The following is a 14356-nucleotide window of genomic DNA, read 5'->3' as shown; positions in this document are numbered from 1 at the left end:
GGAGCAGGTTCATTCATTACCCCATTTAAACAAAAACCACTGTTGAGACTATTTGTCTAAGTCCCATGAATTCAAGGGTGAACAAGATTTCAATGAGCTCAAGGATCATGCATACAAGCAGACAGGAGGAGAGGTTAAAATGCGCCAGGGTGGTACGGGGCAAGGAGGCTCTGAGGAGGGGATGGCCAGAGCACTGGGGGAGAAGGGGGGCTGAGAAAGGCTTCATGGGAGAAGTGATGCCTAAAGCTGCCCGTCTTCAGGATCCTTCCAGCTACAACATAGGCTTTCCTTCTAGGGACACGGGTTTTGGGTCAATATAAGGAAGACTCTTCTAACAGAACTAGAAGGAAGGCCTGCTATTGGAAGTCACCTCCAGCCAGGCGGTGACAGGTACAAGCATCCTAAGAGCCACTACAAGGGGTATATATATATATATATATATATATATATTTTTTAAAGATTTTATTTATTTATTTCACAGAGAGAGATCACAAGTAGGCAGAGAGGCAGGCAGAGAGAGAGAGAGGAGGAAGCAGGTTCTCCGCCGAGCAGAGAGCCCGATGCGGAACTCGATCCCAGGACCCTGAGATCATGACCTGAGCCGAAGGCAGCGGCTTAACCCACTGAGCCACCCAGGCGCCCCATACAAGGGGTATATATTGACAGAAGGACCAGTGTTTTTTAAATTTTTTATTCATCTGGTGGGGGGGGGGCAGGGAGCATGAGCAGGGAGAGGGGCAGAAGGAGAGGGAGAAGCAGACTTCCCGCTGAGCAGGGAGTCTGGAGCAGGGCTCAATCCCAGGACCCTGGGATCAGGACCAGAGCCGAAGACAGATGCTTAACTGATTGAGTCACCCAGGTGCCCCAAGTGTTTCTTTTTCCACATCAAGATAAGTGTGGAGATTTAATTTACACTTAGCTCTGTGGGGACAAAGAGCTCTGGTATGAACATTTCACATAAAATCTGAGTTAAACCTCACAAACGGCCTCCCTGGCCAACTGAGGCGACAAGCAAAAGGCAACGAAGGAAACGGTTCAGATATCATAATTTTATTATTTTCTCCTGTCAGTCACGGACCGGGAAGGTGATACCAGGAAAAGGAACAGACTCGAACCCTGGGCAGCTTGAAGGGCTGAGGCCAGAGGGGCTGTGTGTGGTGGCAGGTGTCTGCCCTCAAGTCACTTGAGGGAAAGCTCTGGGGCCGGGTGGCACAGGGTGGTTTCTAGGAGATGGGTGAACAGTGTCCCAGAGATGTGACAATGGTTGGATTAAATGGAACAATCGGAGGCTGATGAGAGAGGTCTGAGAAGGGTAGTGAATGAATCCTGTCTGAAGACAGCAAGCCACACAGCCCTTCTGCTTCTCGCCTGCAGAAGCAGGCCCTGCTTTCCTTCCAGCGGCCACCGGGAGGCAGCAAAGCGCTTGCGTGAAATCCAGCTCTCGGGAGCAAGGCTAGGTCTTGGGCTAATCCCGGGAGGGCCAGGGGGGGAGAGGCAGAACCTTTTGAAATAAGGGTATCTGTGGGTTCCTGACTCCCCCGGGAGGAAGAATCAAGATTCCTGGGGCTTCCTCAGACCACACAGGAGCCACACACGTGCCTGGGAATTGGGGCAGGAGTCCGGGGAATTCCCTGTGCCTCCTGGGACCCCTGATACAACCCCAGGAGAGGATCTCTTGATCTGCCTTCCTCCTGGCAGGAAACCTCCGACCTGACATCACAGATGATCAGATTCCTGGCTGCCTCGAGCTCTATAAAATCCAACCTACCCCTTCCTTGGCCTAGCCCCTCCCCTGCCAAAAATGTGAGGGCCCACAGGTTCTCCTTCTCCTCAGCAGGTTGTGGCACCTGCTTAGCTTTGGTTTCTCAGTTTCCCCTAATCCTGCATTCCTGTTCCTCCGCCCTTCTTCCTTCAAAGGCCCAGCCAGGTGCTCCTGGGCTCCTCCTGGCCTGAGTTGGGGGCGGGGAGGCGGTAAGCAGGGCTTCCAGCCCCAGCTCTGCTGCTGGCTCAGCGTGTTCTGGATCCCTCAGGGGCCTCTCACAGGACAGTCTGCAGCATACTGTCCCTGCTTCCAGAATGCCAAGTTGCCCAGTCACATTGTTTGTTGCTGAGGGCTTACCTCCTTCCCTCAACCTTTCAGAGCTCAGCCCCAGATCGGCTTCTCAAGCCTATTTCTGCATAAACTGTCCTAGGGAGAGGAGGACTTGGACAAGAGGATTCTGGGAAGCATGACCAAGGCCTGGGCTGAATGACCCTTTTGAAACTGGAGAGGAAGTGAACGGACTTTGGAGGAAAGTTGGCAACGGGACCCAGAAATCAGGGGAAATGTGTTCTGGTCCCTCTCCCTGCACTGCCCAGGCCGAGGTCTTCCATCTCGTTAATCTGGAAACTACTCGCAACTTAATACCATGAGCCCTTCGGCAGTGAGGCTGGGAATCAGCCACCAGAATCCTGCTTCCCAGCTTGTGTCTAGAAGGTGGAAACGACAGAGTACAAAATTTGGTGGTGGTAGTGGGGGGAAGGGGAGAGCCAGGGGGGACACAGAAGACAACAAATCCTCTGGAGACCTAGGATGTCTGGCCTGACCACCCTGTCTCATTCCAGCCCCAGTCTAGTAGGTGAGCTGTATGCCCTTAGTCTTGCTCCCAATCCTCTCGACCACCTCGGCTTTGCCCTCTGCGATCAGCATGTGCAGACGACTGCCTTTATAGGATTGCTTTAATGGACTGATTTAGACCAGCACACAGAAGGCATCCAGCCATGCTCCCAGTTGCCTTTGTCTCATGCACAAACACTACCATCCGTTCTTGCTTCCCTCTTTCCTCAAATGCCCAAGGGGGAACAAAATTTCAAATGCTTCTGCAATATTTCTTGAAAGCTGAAAACAGGAAGGGTGGAGAAGGAAGAGTCAAAACAGATTGCTAACATACCTAGTCACTCTCTCCAAGGGCAAAAGAGCCCCCAGCACGGGGAAGAGAGGTGAGCCCTGGAGGGAGAGGCCAAGGGAAGGTCCAGGTATCTGAACCTTCCTGACCCTACCCGGTAACTTTCCACCGGCACAGAGCTGGCTTCAAGGTGCGGCATCACACTTCCCCCTGGTATGGCCCCATCGTACCCTCCCCTGCAGGGCCTGCAGGGGGCTGGGGGGCTGACTTACACCCTGCTCGAGTCTGAGCTCTCAGCGGCCTGGAGGCTGATAAGGAGACCCAACCTCATCACATGGGACCAGCTGGAAGGACCGGCTCTGGCTGTTAGCATCAGCTGAATGGCTTCCAGAGTCAAGAGATAAGGAGATAAGGAATGAAGGGGGCGCTTAGGATTCTGGGCTGAGTGGCCAGAGAAGCCAGGGGGAGGGACATGGGCACTGCCAACTGAGGCCTCAGGAGGCCTGGCTTGGGGATCCACCAGCACAGGGCAGCAGTGGATGGGGGAGAGTTTAGGAAAGATGTGTGGAAAGGCCTCAGGGCAGGGCAGGATTCCCTCCCAATGGGGCTAGTTCAGCAGCTAGAATAACCCTCCCTCTCTATCTGAGCATCCAATCCTCTAGGGTCCACACACTCCACTCAGCCTCAGGCCGAAGTTGGGGGACAGCCCAGGGGGTCCAGGGAAGAGGGTGAGAGGAAGTCAGTCCTGCCAATTTCAAATGCACCCCCCCCACACCAACAGTGAGATGCAGGGCTGGGTGACTTGGTGTTACTACAAAGCCCACACCTCCCAGAGGACCACCTGCCCCCCATCTCCCTTACAGCCCCTGGACAGATCTGCTGTCCCCACCTCCTGCCCCAACAGAGCTCTTTCATGACCCAGGAGGGTAAACCAAGGCAAGTGCAGATGGTTCTGGCTTCCTGTCCCTCTTCCACGGGCCATAGGGCTCAAGTGCCTAGAACATGCTGCTAGTCTCAAAGTTGCCAGGATGGGCAGCCTGGGACAACCATTGGGTCGATCCACATCCCCCCACCTGCAGAACAGCCTCACTTTCTCTCCCAGCTTCCTCACACCCCCTTATAAGTGTCAATGCCTGATCTAGAAGGAAAGAACAGAAGACAGTGACACAGTCACTGTGTACACAGGACAGTGTACCCCACACAGCTGGGGCAGCCTTAGGAGGAACCTCGGTGGGGTACAAACTTCAGCTACGGTCCTGAGATCTCTTTCCTACCTCTGGAATCCTGCTGGACTCCTCCCACTCGTCCCTTTGGTCCTCAAACGCAGAGGAGCCTCCAGTCTTGACTGTCCACTTCAGGAGATGTAAGTGGGAGGAAGGGGCAGCACAGAGGGGGAGGGTATGACCTCGGTTCTGTGGGGCCCCTAATGCTGGGGTACAAGCTGTAGAGGGTGAGGACAAGCATCGGGCTGAAGGGAGGCCAAAGGATGGGCTGACAGCTAGTTTCACATCTGGGCTTGCAGGAGAGTACAGGGAGGGACAGAGGACCAGCAAGGGGGACACTCTTGAAAGGAAGGAAGGAAGGGCTCCTCATTCCCGGTTGGTGCCAAAAAGCTGCAGGAAGAAGGTGAAGATGTAGATGATGTCTAGGTAAATGTTGAGGGCTCCAAAAATATACTCCTCGGGGCTCAGTGAGTGGCGTCGGTTACCCATCAGCAACTGGGTGTCGAATGCCAGGAACTGAGGGAAGGGGGAAGAGAGAGAAGTCAGAAGGTCCAGCAGCTGTGACATCAACCAAGGGGGCACAGTGTCCCCATCTGGGCCCCCCCCACCACCAATTTTGCTACCATCATCTGCTGCTTGGCTGCTCAGTGACCCTCCTGGAATAGCCCAGAATCCGGAACTTTCCCAACACCTTCCATCCCTAATTAACACCTATCTCCCCAAGCACCTATGTGCAAAGCACAAGGAAATAGTCAAGAACAAGACAGACAGGGGTGCCTCAGTCGTTAAGCATCTGCCTTCAGCTCAGGTCATGATCCCAGGGTCCTGGGATTGAACCCCACATTGGGCTCCCTGCTCAGCGAGGAGCCTGCTTCTCCCTCTGCCTCCCCCCTGCTTGTGTTCCCTCTCTTGCTGTGTCTCTCTCTGTCAAATAAATAAAGTCTTCAAAAAAAAAAACAACAACAACAACAACAAAAAAAAAACAAAGAACAAGATAGACAAGATCCCGGCCTTAGAGTCTAGAGTGGAAGTAATCATTAATATGCGTGAACTCAAGGAGAAATGGGAATTGTCCCAGGAGGGTAGCTAATAATAAGGAACTTGACCTATGTGAGTGTGGCAGGGAGTTCGGGAAGGCTTTGAGCTGAGGTCCAGTCTCCTTGCCATTGCCCCAGGGCCCTGCTTTTAGCAGATGAACAAACGCTTCATTTAACAGTGAGCAGAGGCGCTTATTCTGTGTTGTGTAGACATTAGCCCACTTAGTCCTAATAACATCCCTAAAGTAGGGATTATTCCTAGAGGAAACCATGGCCCAGAGATGTTAAGTTCTTGCCTGAGGTACAGAGCTGGGAAGCAGCAAAACTAGGATTTGAACCTGAGCAGCCTAGCTCCAGAGGCCCCAGGTTTAGCCATTCTGTTCCACTGTTCGGGAATAGCACCGGGGGTAAATGTGTCTCCTGACAGGACATGCCTTCTCCCCAGGGCACCTTCTTGGCCTAACAGACTTGAACAGTGATTCCCTTGGGTACAGCTCTTCACTGCCCTGCTGCGGCCTGGCCCCCCACACCAGGTATTGCTACCATCTACACTGACTCAAGCTCCTCCCACTTGGCGATTCTCTGGGGTCCAAGCACAGGAAGCAGAACCCCCTAGAAACAGATGATGCTTCACAGGCATAGTGTAGTTTTCGGGGAGAAGGAAACCCAAAAGTTCCACCAGTGTCTCAAAGGTCATGAACTGGCCCACCTGGGATTGGAATTCTTTAAATCCATTCACATTCTTGCTAACTGGGCTGTGCCCTGCTCTTCCGTCACTCGTGTGTGGAAGACCTGTGTACCTTGGGTCCTCTGGAACATTCATTATGCGATAAATAGGTATGGGGCAAGAGCTGGTGCCGGCCACTTGCTGGCAGAGTCCCCACCATGCCGTGCCTGCCTTCCGGGGCTCATTGCTTCGTAGGGTGATTACAATAAAACTCAGTAAATGCCATCATTAGGGCAGATTGAGCGGAGGAAGGTGGGCCAGGAGAGGAGACATTTTACCTGGAGCTTGAAGGGCAAGAGGAATGTGCTAGACTGAGAAGGCCTGGGGAGGTGCGGGCTATGGTGTGAAAAGTGAGGAATTCCGCGTGGTGGGGGCAGGGGGCAAGGGGATGGAGGGAGAGGGACTAGAGCCCTGGGGCCAGAGGTTCCTATAGGGAACATCTCCCCCATCCAGGACATCAAGGCACGACTCCCTAGAACGTGGGGAGGTGGGGGTGGTTATGAGCACGGGCTTGAAAATCAGCCCCTAATGAATTGCGGCCTCAACTCCACTCCTCACTAACTCTGAACGCCTGGGCAAGGAGGTGTCCCTGAGCTCTGAGCACACATCAGGAAAGGGGAGACGAGTGGGCTTGCCTCCTGAAGTTGCGAGGAGGAAGAGGCACACAAAAGGGCCCGGCCTGGTGCCTGACACATGGCAAGAACCTAATGACCACTAGCTCCTAGTGTGGGTTTATAGTTATCTGCAGAAGCAGGGGTGCCCCCTTGACAGCTTGTCATAGGCGGCTGCAGAGTCCCAGGTGTCCCATCAAGGAGGCCCATCAAGGAGGAGGAAACGTTACTAGGAGATGCTGTGTAGCCTTAACAGAAGGAATGGGGTGAGTGGGGTGATGACTGAGGAAGGGCTGAGGGGGGCCTTGTGCGGCACAGGTCAGGTTCCCTGAGCTCAGCAGCGTTGAGGGGAGGATGCAGGAGCACCCGGGACTGGAGTCAGAACACTTGTATTTGAGCTCTGGTTCCATCCCTCCATAGCTGTCCCCTCTTGATCTCAGTGTCTTCATCTGCAAAATGGGACAGCAGCTATGACCACACTGTGGTGTGGTGTTCAGGGTAGATGTATGACTGCGTGTGGCCTCAACCATTCTCATTTTGCTCTGTTCCTTTGGATTTGGGATTGGATTCCCACAGAAGTTTGCCCTCTCCAGAGAGAACGAGCAAGGAGAGGGACTGACTCGAATGCTACAGGCTGCTTAGTGGTCATGCTGCCAGCAGAAGTTAATAAATTGCTGATCTGGCTTATCAATCAGTGGCTTGCTTCGTTGATTTCCCAGAGCCCGGTCACCCCTGGGTGAGCTAATGAAATTGAATCTCTCAACCTAGAAGGCTTGGACCTGACCAGGTACGGGGGGTGCAGGGCGCTCCTCCAAGGAACCCCCACCCAGGAGGCCTCCTAGAGCAGCCAGCAGGCTTTGCTCGTGCAGAAAAGAGGAATGAAATGATTTCTACTCCTGCCCTTGGCCTGTGGCCATGGATGCTTATCAACGTGGGATAACCTGCCCCAGATTTCACTTGCACTGCCTGGTACCACCCAGCATGGCAGCCTCACACCTGTATGGCAGCCTCACACCTGTATGTCAGCTGACAGCTTTTCTCTCATTAGTCCCAACAATATTTATCGAGCACCTACTATGTTCCGGGGAGCTTGCCTTTAGATAACCGAAGGTCTAATGAAAGCAAATGATTAGAGATTCCTTTAGGAGCATGTACTCATTGCAGGGGAAAGGAACCTGATGACCTTGGGTGATGGTGAGCAGTGTTGACTAACGTCTTGGTTGAGAGCAGCTATGTTGGTCATAGCTAACGTCTTGGTGGCTAAGACCTGAGTTGAGCGCTAACAGCCAGGTTGACCGCTGACGCCTAAAAGGTCTCCCAGCTAGAGCCAGGGGGGACTAGGAGGCTACTAACTTAGCCCTGAGTCGCCCTCTCACACACTAATCCTTTCTCTCGGCTCACTCTTAGGAGGTGGGTATTATTATCACTATTTTACATACGAGGCATCTCTGAGCAAGAGAGTGGCTTGCTAATGATCATTACCCTAGTGCTGGGTCCAGACCATCTGTCTCCCACTTTGATAGAGAAGCAGGTCGGGGGTGGGGCGGGGGGGGCTGGCCGAGGCGGCTGGGCACAGAGGGCAGAGGAGCCAAAGGCCAACTTGCCTCAACTTGCCTCATCCACCCTGTTGGCCAAGCTGGACCTGGTCAGGGCCCCCTGGCCACACACCTGGCCTTAGCCTGCTGTGTCCAGGACCTAGGCTTATGTTTGTTGTCCTCCCAGAGGACATGGGGAGCCATGCCATGCAGAGGTCCGCTCAGAGCCATCAAGAAACAGGCACTGAGTACAAAAAGCTGGGGTTACCATGTGTTGAATCAGCAGGACAAAATAACACATGGATGGCATCTATCCTACAGAAATGGCGGCGCGAGTGTGCAAAGCAGCACATGCCCCATGGCGCAGCATGGTTCTAACACTGAAGGACTGGAAACCCCAAACACGCAATCAGGGTTGGTTAAATAAACTGTGGGCAACAGTACTGAGGCAGAAACAGCTCTGAAATAGGCTTTCATGAGAAAAGAACAAGCTGCAAAAAAATCTACATCATAAAATCCCCTTTCTGTAACAACAGCAACAAAAACCTGCACAAAACCATGTCATAGAAGTCTAGCTAGCAGATACCTATAAAATGCATATAGAAAGATCCGGGATCTTTCTTTTTCTTTTTTTTTTTTTTAGTTGATTTTTTTAAATTTATTTTTTATTTTTATTTTTTATAAACATATATTTTTGTCCCCAGGGGTACAGGTCTGTGAATCGCCAGGTTTACACACTTCACAGCACTCACCCCAGCACATACCCTCCCCAATGTCCATAACCCCACCCCCCTCTCCCAACCCCCCCTCCCCCCAGCAACCCTCAGTTTGTTTTGTGAGACTACGAGTCACTTATGGTTTGTCTCCCTCCCAATCCCATCTTGTTTCATTTATTCTTCTCCTACCCCCTTAACCCCCCATGTTGCATCTCCACTTCCTCATATCAGGGAGATCATATGATAGTTGTCTTTCTCTGATTGACTTACTTCACTAAGCATGATACCCTCTAGTTCCATACACGTCGTCGCAAATGGATTGGAAGAATAAATATTGTGAAAATGTCTATGCTACCTAAAGCAATCTACACATTTAATGCAATTCCTATCAAAATGCCATCCATTTTTTTCAAAGAAATGGAACAAATAATCCTAAAATTTATATGGAACCAGAAAAGACCTCGAATAGCCAAAGGAATATTGAAAAAGAAAGCCAAAGTCGGGGGCATCACAATTCTGGACTTCAAGCTCTATTACAAAGCTGTCATCATCAAGACAGCATGGTACTGGCACAAAAACAGACACATAGATCAATGGAACAGAATAGAGAGCCCAGAAATAGACCCTCGACTCTATGGTCAACTAATCTTCGACAAAGCAGGAAAGAATGTCCAATGGAAAAAAGCCAGTCTCTTCAACAAATGGTGTTGAGAAAATTGGACAGCCACATGCAGAAAAATGAAATTGGATCATTTCTTTACACCACACATGAAAATAGACTCAAAATGGATGAAGGACCTCAATGTGAGAAAGGAATATATCAAAATCCTTGAGGAGAACACAGGCAGCAACCTCTTCGACCTCAGCCGCAGCAACATCTTCCTAGGAACATCGCCAAAGGCAAGGGAAGCAAGGGCAAAAATGAACTATTGGGATTTCATCAAGATCAAAAGCTTTTGCACAGCAAAGGAAACAGTGAACAAAACCAAAAGACAACTGACGGAATGGGAGAAGATATTTGCAAACGACATATCAGATAAAGGGCTAGTGTCCAAAATCTATAAAGAACTTAGCAAACTCAACACCCAAAGAACAAATAATCCAATCAAGAAATGGGCAGAGGACATGAACAGACATTTCTGCAAAGAAGGCATCCAGATGGCCAACAGACACATGAAAAAGTGCTCCATATCACTCGGCATCAGGGAAATACAAATCAAAACCACAATGAGATACCACCTCACACCAGTCAGAATGGCTAAAATGAACAAGTCAGGAAATGACAGATGCTGGCGAGGATGTGGAGAAAGGGGAACCCTGCTACACTGTTGGTGGGAATGCAAGCTGGTGCAACCACTCTGGAAAACAGCACGGAGGTTCCTCAAAATGTTAAAAATAGAACTACCCTATGACCCAGCAATTGCACTACTGGGTATTTACCCTAAAGATACAAACGTAGTGATCCGAAGGGGCACGTGCACCCGACTGTTTATAGCAGCAATGTCTACAATAGCCAAACTATGGAAAGAACCTAGATGTCCATCAACAGATGAATGGATAAAGAAGAAGTGGTATATATACACAATGGAATACTATGCAGCCATCAAAAGATCTGGGATCTTTCTAAGATCGCTTACCTCTGAGGATGGTAGCGAAGGCCGTGCAAGTGACATTTGCTTTATCTATATTATGTCAGAGTTAAAAAACTGAAATGTTTTATATTTCATTTTATAATACATTTTATACGAATGTATTCATATATAATTTAATTAGAAATTTTGAAAAGAAGGATTAAAGTAACACACACAAAAAAGAGTTGGTGAGCGTTTTCACTGAATCGTCACACAAGCCTCCAGGATGGGTATTCTGTTATTGTGTCCATGGTAAAGCTGAGGAGTCTGGGCACAGAGAGGGTAAGTGACTCGCCTGATTTACACAGCCAAGAGGACAGACTGCCAAATCCCGTTCTCCTTCCACCATGTGACACTGCTTTGCGGTGTGCGTGTGTGTGTATGTGCGCATGCACGCGCACATGCGTAGAAGGCTGGAAGAGGTGGGAAGAGAAGCACAAACAGAGCACACAGCCAAGAGCACTGCAGGCTTCCTGGGGGGGCTGCAGTGAGCACTGGGCCCACCTGGACCTGCCCCCACTTTCTGGGCTGGAGGGTGAACCTGGGCATGGGGGAGTCTATAGGAAGAGGCTGCCAGCCTTAAGTCCTTGTGCCCTTGGCAGGGATGCAGGACCAGGTGAGGGAGTAGGGGAGCGGAGGAGAGGCAATGAACAGAAACCTGGGGTCCCTTGTGGCCTGGTGCCAATAGAAGATACTCGTCTTCACTGGCCTGAGTGTCAAAAATTTCAATGGCACAGACAACATCAGCATGTGGGCCCAAGCACCTCCAGGCGGCCACTGAGGGAACAGGGTCTGGCAGGCACATAAGCCAGAAAGCCTGGCCCAAGATAAAGGAGATGAAAGTGTGTAGGAGAGTGTGTGAAAGAGTCCATGTGTGGTCCTCTGAGGAAGGGCATGAAAGTAATACAGTGCCTAACAACACGGACCGGGGAGTCTTGAAGACCTGGGTTCAAATCTTGCAACTGACTAATGCTAACAGGTGATATTATTGATTAATGACCTGCCAGGCGCTTTCCAAGTGCTTTGCATATATTAATTCACTCACAAGTCTCAACAACCTACAGGTGGGTACTATTATTATCTGCATTTTAAAGATAAGGAAACAGAAGCACAGGGAGGTGATATGATATTATAAGTCCTCAGGGCTAGAATGTGGTGGAGAATGTATTTGAACCCCAGGTACTCTGCTCCAAAATTTGGTGCTCTGAGGTACAAGGTTAACATTTATGGTAAGGGTAAAAGCTATTATGGGGCGCCTGGGTGGCTCAGTGGGTTAAAGCCTCTGCCTTCGGCTCAGGTCATGATCCCGATCCCAGGGTCCTAGGATCAAGACTGTCAGGGAGGGGCTGAGGTCTCCAGGAGAGGAAACGCTTAGATTCTAGCAGCCCTTCCAAGGCCCCAGCTGGGAGGATTGGGTCTGGGAGGGAGCTGGGGGTCTGGACCCTCCTCCGACAGCACTCTCCTTTCTCACACACCCTCCTTGGGCAGCTGGGCAGGGAGGCTCTGAGTGCTATCTCCTCATTGGAGCCACAGTGCTGGGAGGACCCCTCATGGTGCCGAGAATTCTCCATCAGCTGGGGTGGGAGAGGCCAGGGTGAGCAGATGAAGAGACTAGGGAACCATAGTTTCCTTAGAACAGGACGGATGCAGGAAGCAGGGTCAGACTGAGGCCAAGGAGATTCCGAGTGGGGGTTAATGGAAAGGCCCCAAGACAGTTCTTGTGGGGCTGGGCCTCTGATGGCCTCTGTCCACCTGAAACTCAGGGGAGGAGGAGAACAAATCCAGGGCCCCTTCTCGCGCTCTTTCCATTCCCAGGGGACCCAGGGAACCTGTGGCCTTCAGGGATTGCTTCCCCTCCTGGTGACCCAGGGGAACTAGGAGCAGGGGATGGATCTGGGGGTGTCACACAACGTGCTCCTAACCATTGTTTACATAATCTGCAGGAGGAGCTTGGCCTTGGCCTTTCTGTGTGTTGTTCTCCTAATGAGACATTAACTTGTAATAGGGCGCTGTGGTTTCTCCTCCCCTGTGACTCACTATGCAACTGAGGCTCTTTGTCCTGTTCTGACCAGCCCCGCAGCTGGCCCTGGCCCCTCAGCCAGCCGGGCTCTCAGGCAGCCATTCATTCCACAAACACCAAGGAGGTGCCTCCTGCGTGCCAGGTACTATTCGAGGCACCGGGGATGCGGAAATCCCTGCCCTCAAGGAACTTCAATTCTGCAGCAGGGAGACAATCAACAAACCAACCAGAAAAATCAAAGCATATGTCCGAGGACGAGAAGTGCTATGGTGAGAAATGAAGCAGGGAAGAGGAGGAGGGAGTTGTGTGCATGTGTGTGTGTGCGCATTCACGTGTGGGCGTGCGTGCGGGCTCTGTCACACAAGATTGTAAACAAAGTGAACACTTGAAAGCGGGGACAGGGAGAGCTGTGAGGGGATCCGAGGGGATGGACGGAGGCAGGTGCAGAGGTACTGGGCTGGGTGTGAGCCGACCATGGTCAGGGGCAGCAAGGACAGAGTGGGGGAAGGGGGCATGGGAGGAGGTGAGGTCAGGAGGGGCTGGCAGGACTGGGAAGCGATCCCTGAAGGCCAAGCAGAGGAATGATCTGACCTCATTCACAGTTAACAGGAACCCTCTAGCTGCTTGCCATTGAGCACAGACTGTGGGGACCCCACCACTGGGAGCACTTTGGGACATGGCCCAGGGAGTGGCCACATAGGTGGAGACAAGTGGTCAGATTCTGGCTAGAAGGTGGAGCCAACAGAATTTGCTGCGGGGCCAGATATGGTGTGTGAAGAGAGTGGAAGAGTGGAGGATGTCAGCAGGGAGTTTGGCCTGAGTGACTGGAAGGATGGAGTTGCCATTAACAGAGATGGGAAAGCTGTGGGAGAAACAGGGGTTCAGGGAGAGAGCAGGTGCTCAGTTTTCTGCATAATAGGTTTGGGGTGCTGCGTAGATTTCCAAATGTAGATACTGAGTAGGCAACCGGAAATTCTAGTCTGGAAGTCTGTGCTGGAGATAAGTTTTAGGGCCATCAGCATTAAAAGATGGTATTCAAAGTCTTGAGACAGTCTGAGATCCTGTAGGAAGTGGGGGTAGAGAGAGAAGAGCCGATGGCCCAATGGCGCTCAGTGCGAGCAGGGAGGCTAGAGGAAAACCGGACAGCTGGTGTCCAAGATACCTGGGGCAGAAGGCACTTCTGGGCAGAGGAATGAGCAACTGTATCAAAGAGGCTGAGTCTGGCAAGGTGAGGGCTGGGAGATGACCTCTGGATTTAGCAACATGGAGGCCATGGCTGACCTGGTGAGAGCATTAAGAGGGTTGAGAGAACTGGAGAAGGATTGGGAGGAAAGAAGGGAGGAGAAGAATTGGAAATACAGGTCCCCCCTCTTGCTGAAAATTCAAGTTATGCCATTTCATTTTTACAAAAGACCTGCAGTAGCACCTGATTTCGCTAGCCAAAAGAAATCCAAAGAGGATTTTCACTTTTATTTAAAAAAAAAAAAAAAAAAGGCAGCTGTAGCATCTCCAGCATTTGCTTTGCAGAGAGCTGTAACGGAGACAGCATGCACCCCCAGCAGCGAGCGGCGCCCCCAAGCTCCTTGCCTGGGAACTGTACCCAGCATCTCTGGCATCAAGCTGCTGCAGCTTTGAGCTGCGTCTTTGAGCTCCTGTGCTTTATCTCTCTCTACTTATTTTGTGCATAAGGTCCACAAGATGTGTCCTGAGGCAGCAGAAAAACCTAAGAGAGGTCATTTTTGGGGTCTGGGACACTCAAAATCTCTTCCATAGAAATTAATGGTAATTGCTTCTTCACTTTTCGTTCTTCCAGCTTACGAAAGGTTTCGTAGGAAAGCTCTACTTCCTGGCAGGGGGATGCCTATAGTCCGTGTAGATTCCTTAATAGAGCCTTTTGCTCTAAATGGGGGTGGCTAGAAGGGGATGTGGGTCAAGAGTGTTGTTGTGTGTGTGTGTGTGTGTGTTTCCAGA

General features: G+C 51.2%; 1 protein-coding gene across 1 annotated transcript in view; it reads right to left on the bottom strand.

Moving 5' to 3' along the window:
• Nucleotides 1-1684: 1684 nt before the first annotated feature.
• The window catches only part of FAIM2 (Fas apoptotic inhibitory molecule 2), a 32449-nt gene continuing 19777 nt past the window's right edge, over nucleotides 1685-14356 (bottom strand). The window contains exon 12 of the mRNA XM_047743246.1: nucleotides 1685-4624. Within this exon, the coding sequence (XP_047599202.1) occupies nucleotides 4475-4624 (150 nt within the window). The 3' untranslated portion in view covers nucleotides 1685-4474. The remainder of the gene's footprint in view (nucleotides 4625-14356) is intronic.

The sequence above is a fragment of the Lutra lutra genome, chromosome 8 (genome assembly GCF_902655055.1).
Source record: "Lutra lutra chromosome 8, mLutLut1.2, whole genome shotgun sequence".
In the NCBI taxonomy this organism is placed as follows: domain Eukaryota; kingdom Metazoa; phylum Chordata; class Mammalia; order Carnivora; family Mustelidae; genus Lutra; species Lutra lutra.
Note: the sequence above shows the minus strand (reverse complement) of the source record. Positions and strands in the feature narration are given on the sequence as shown.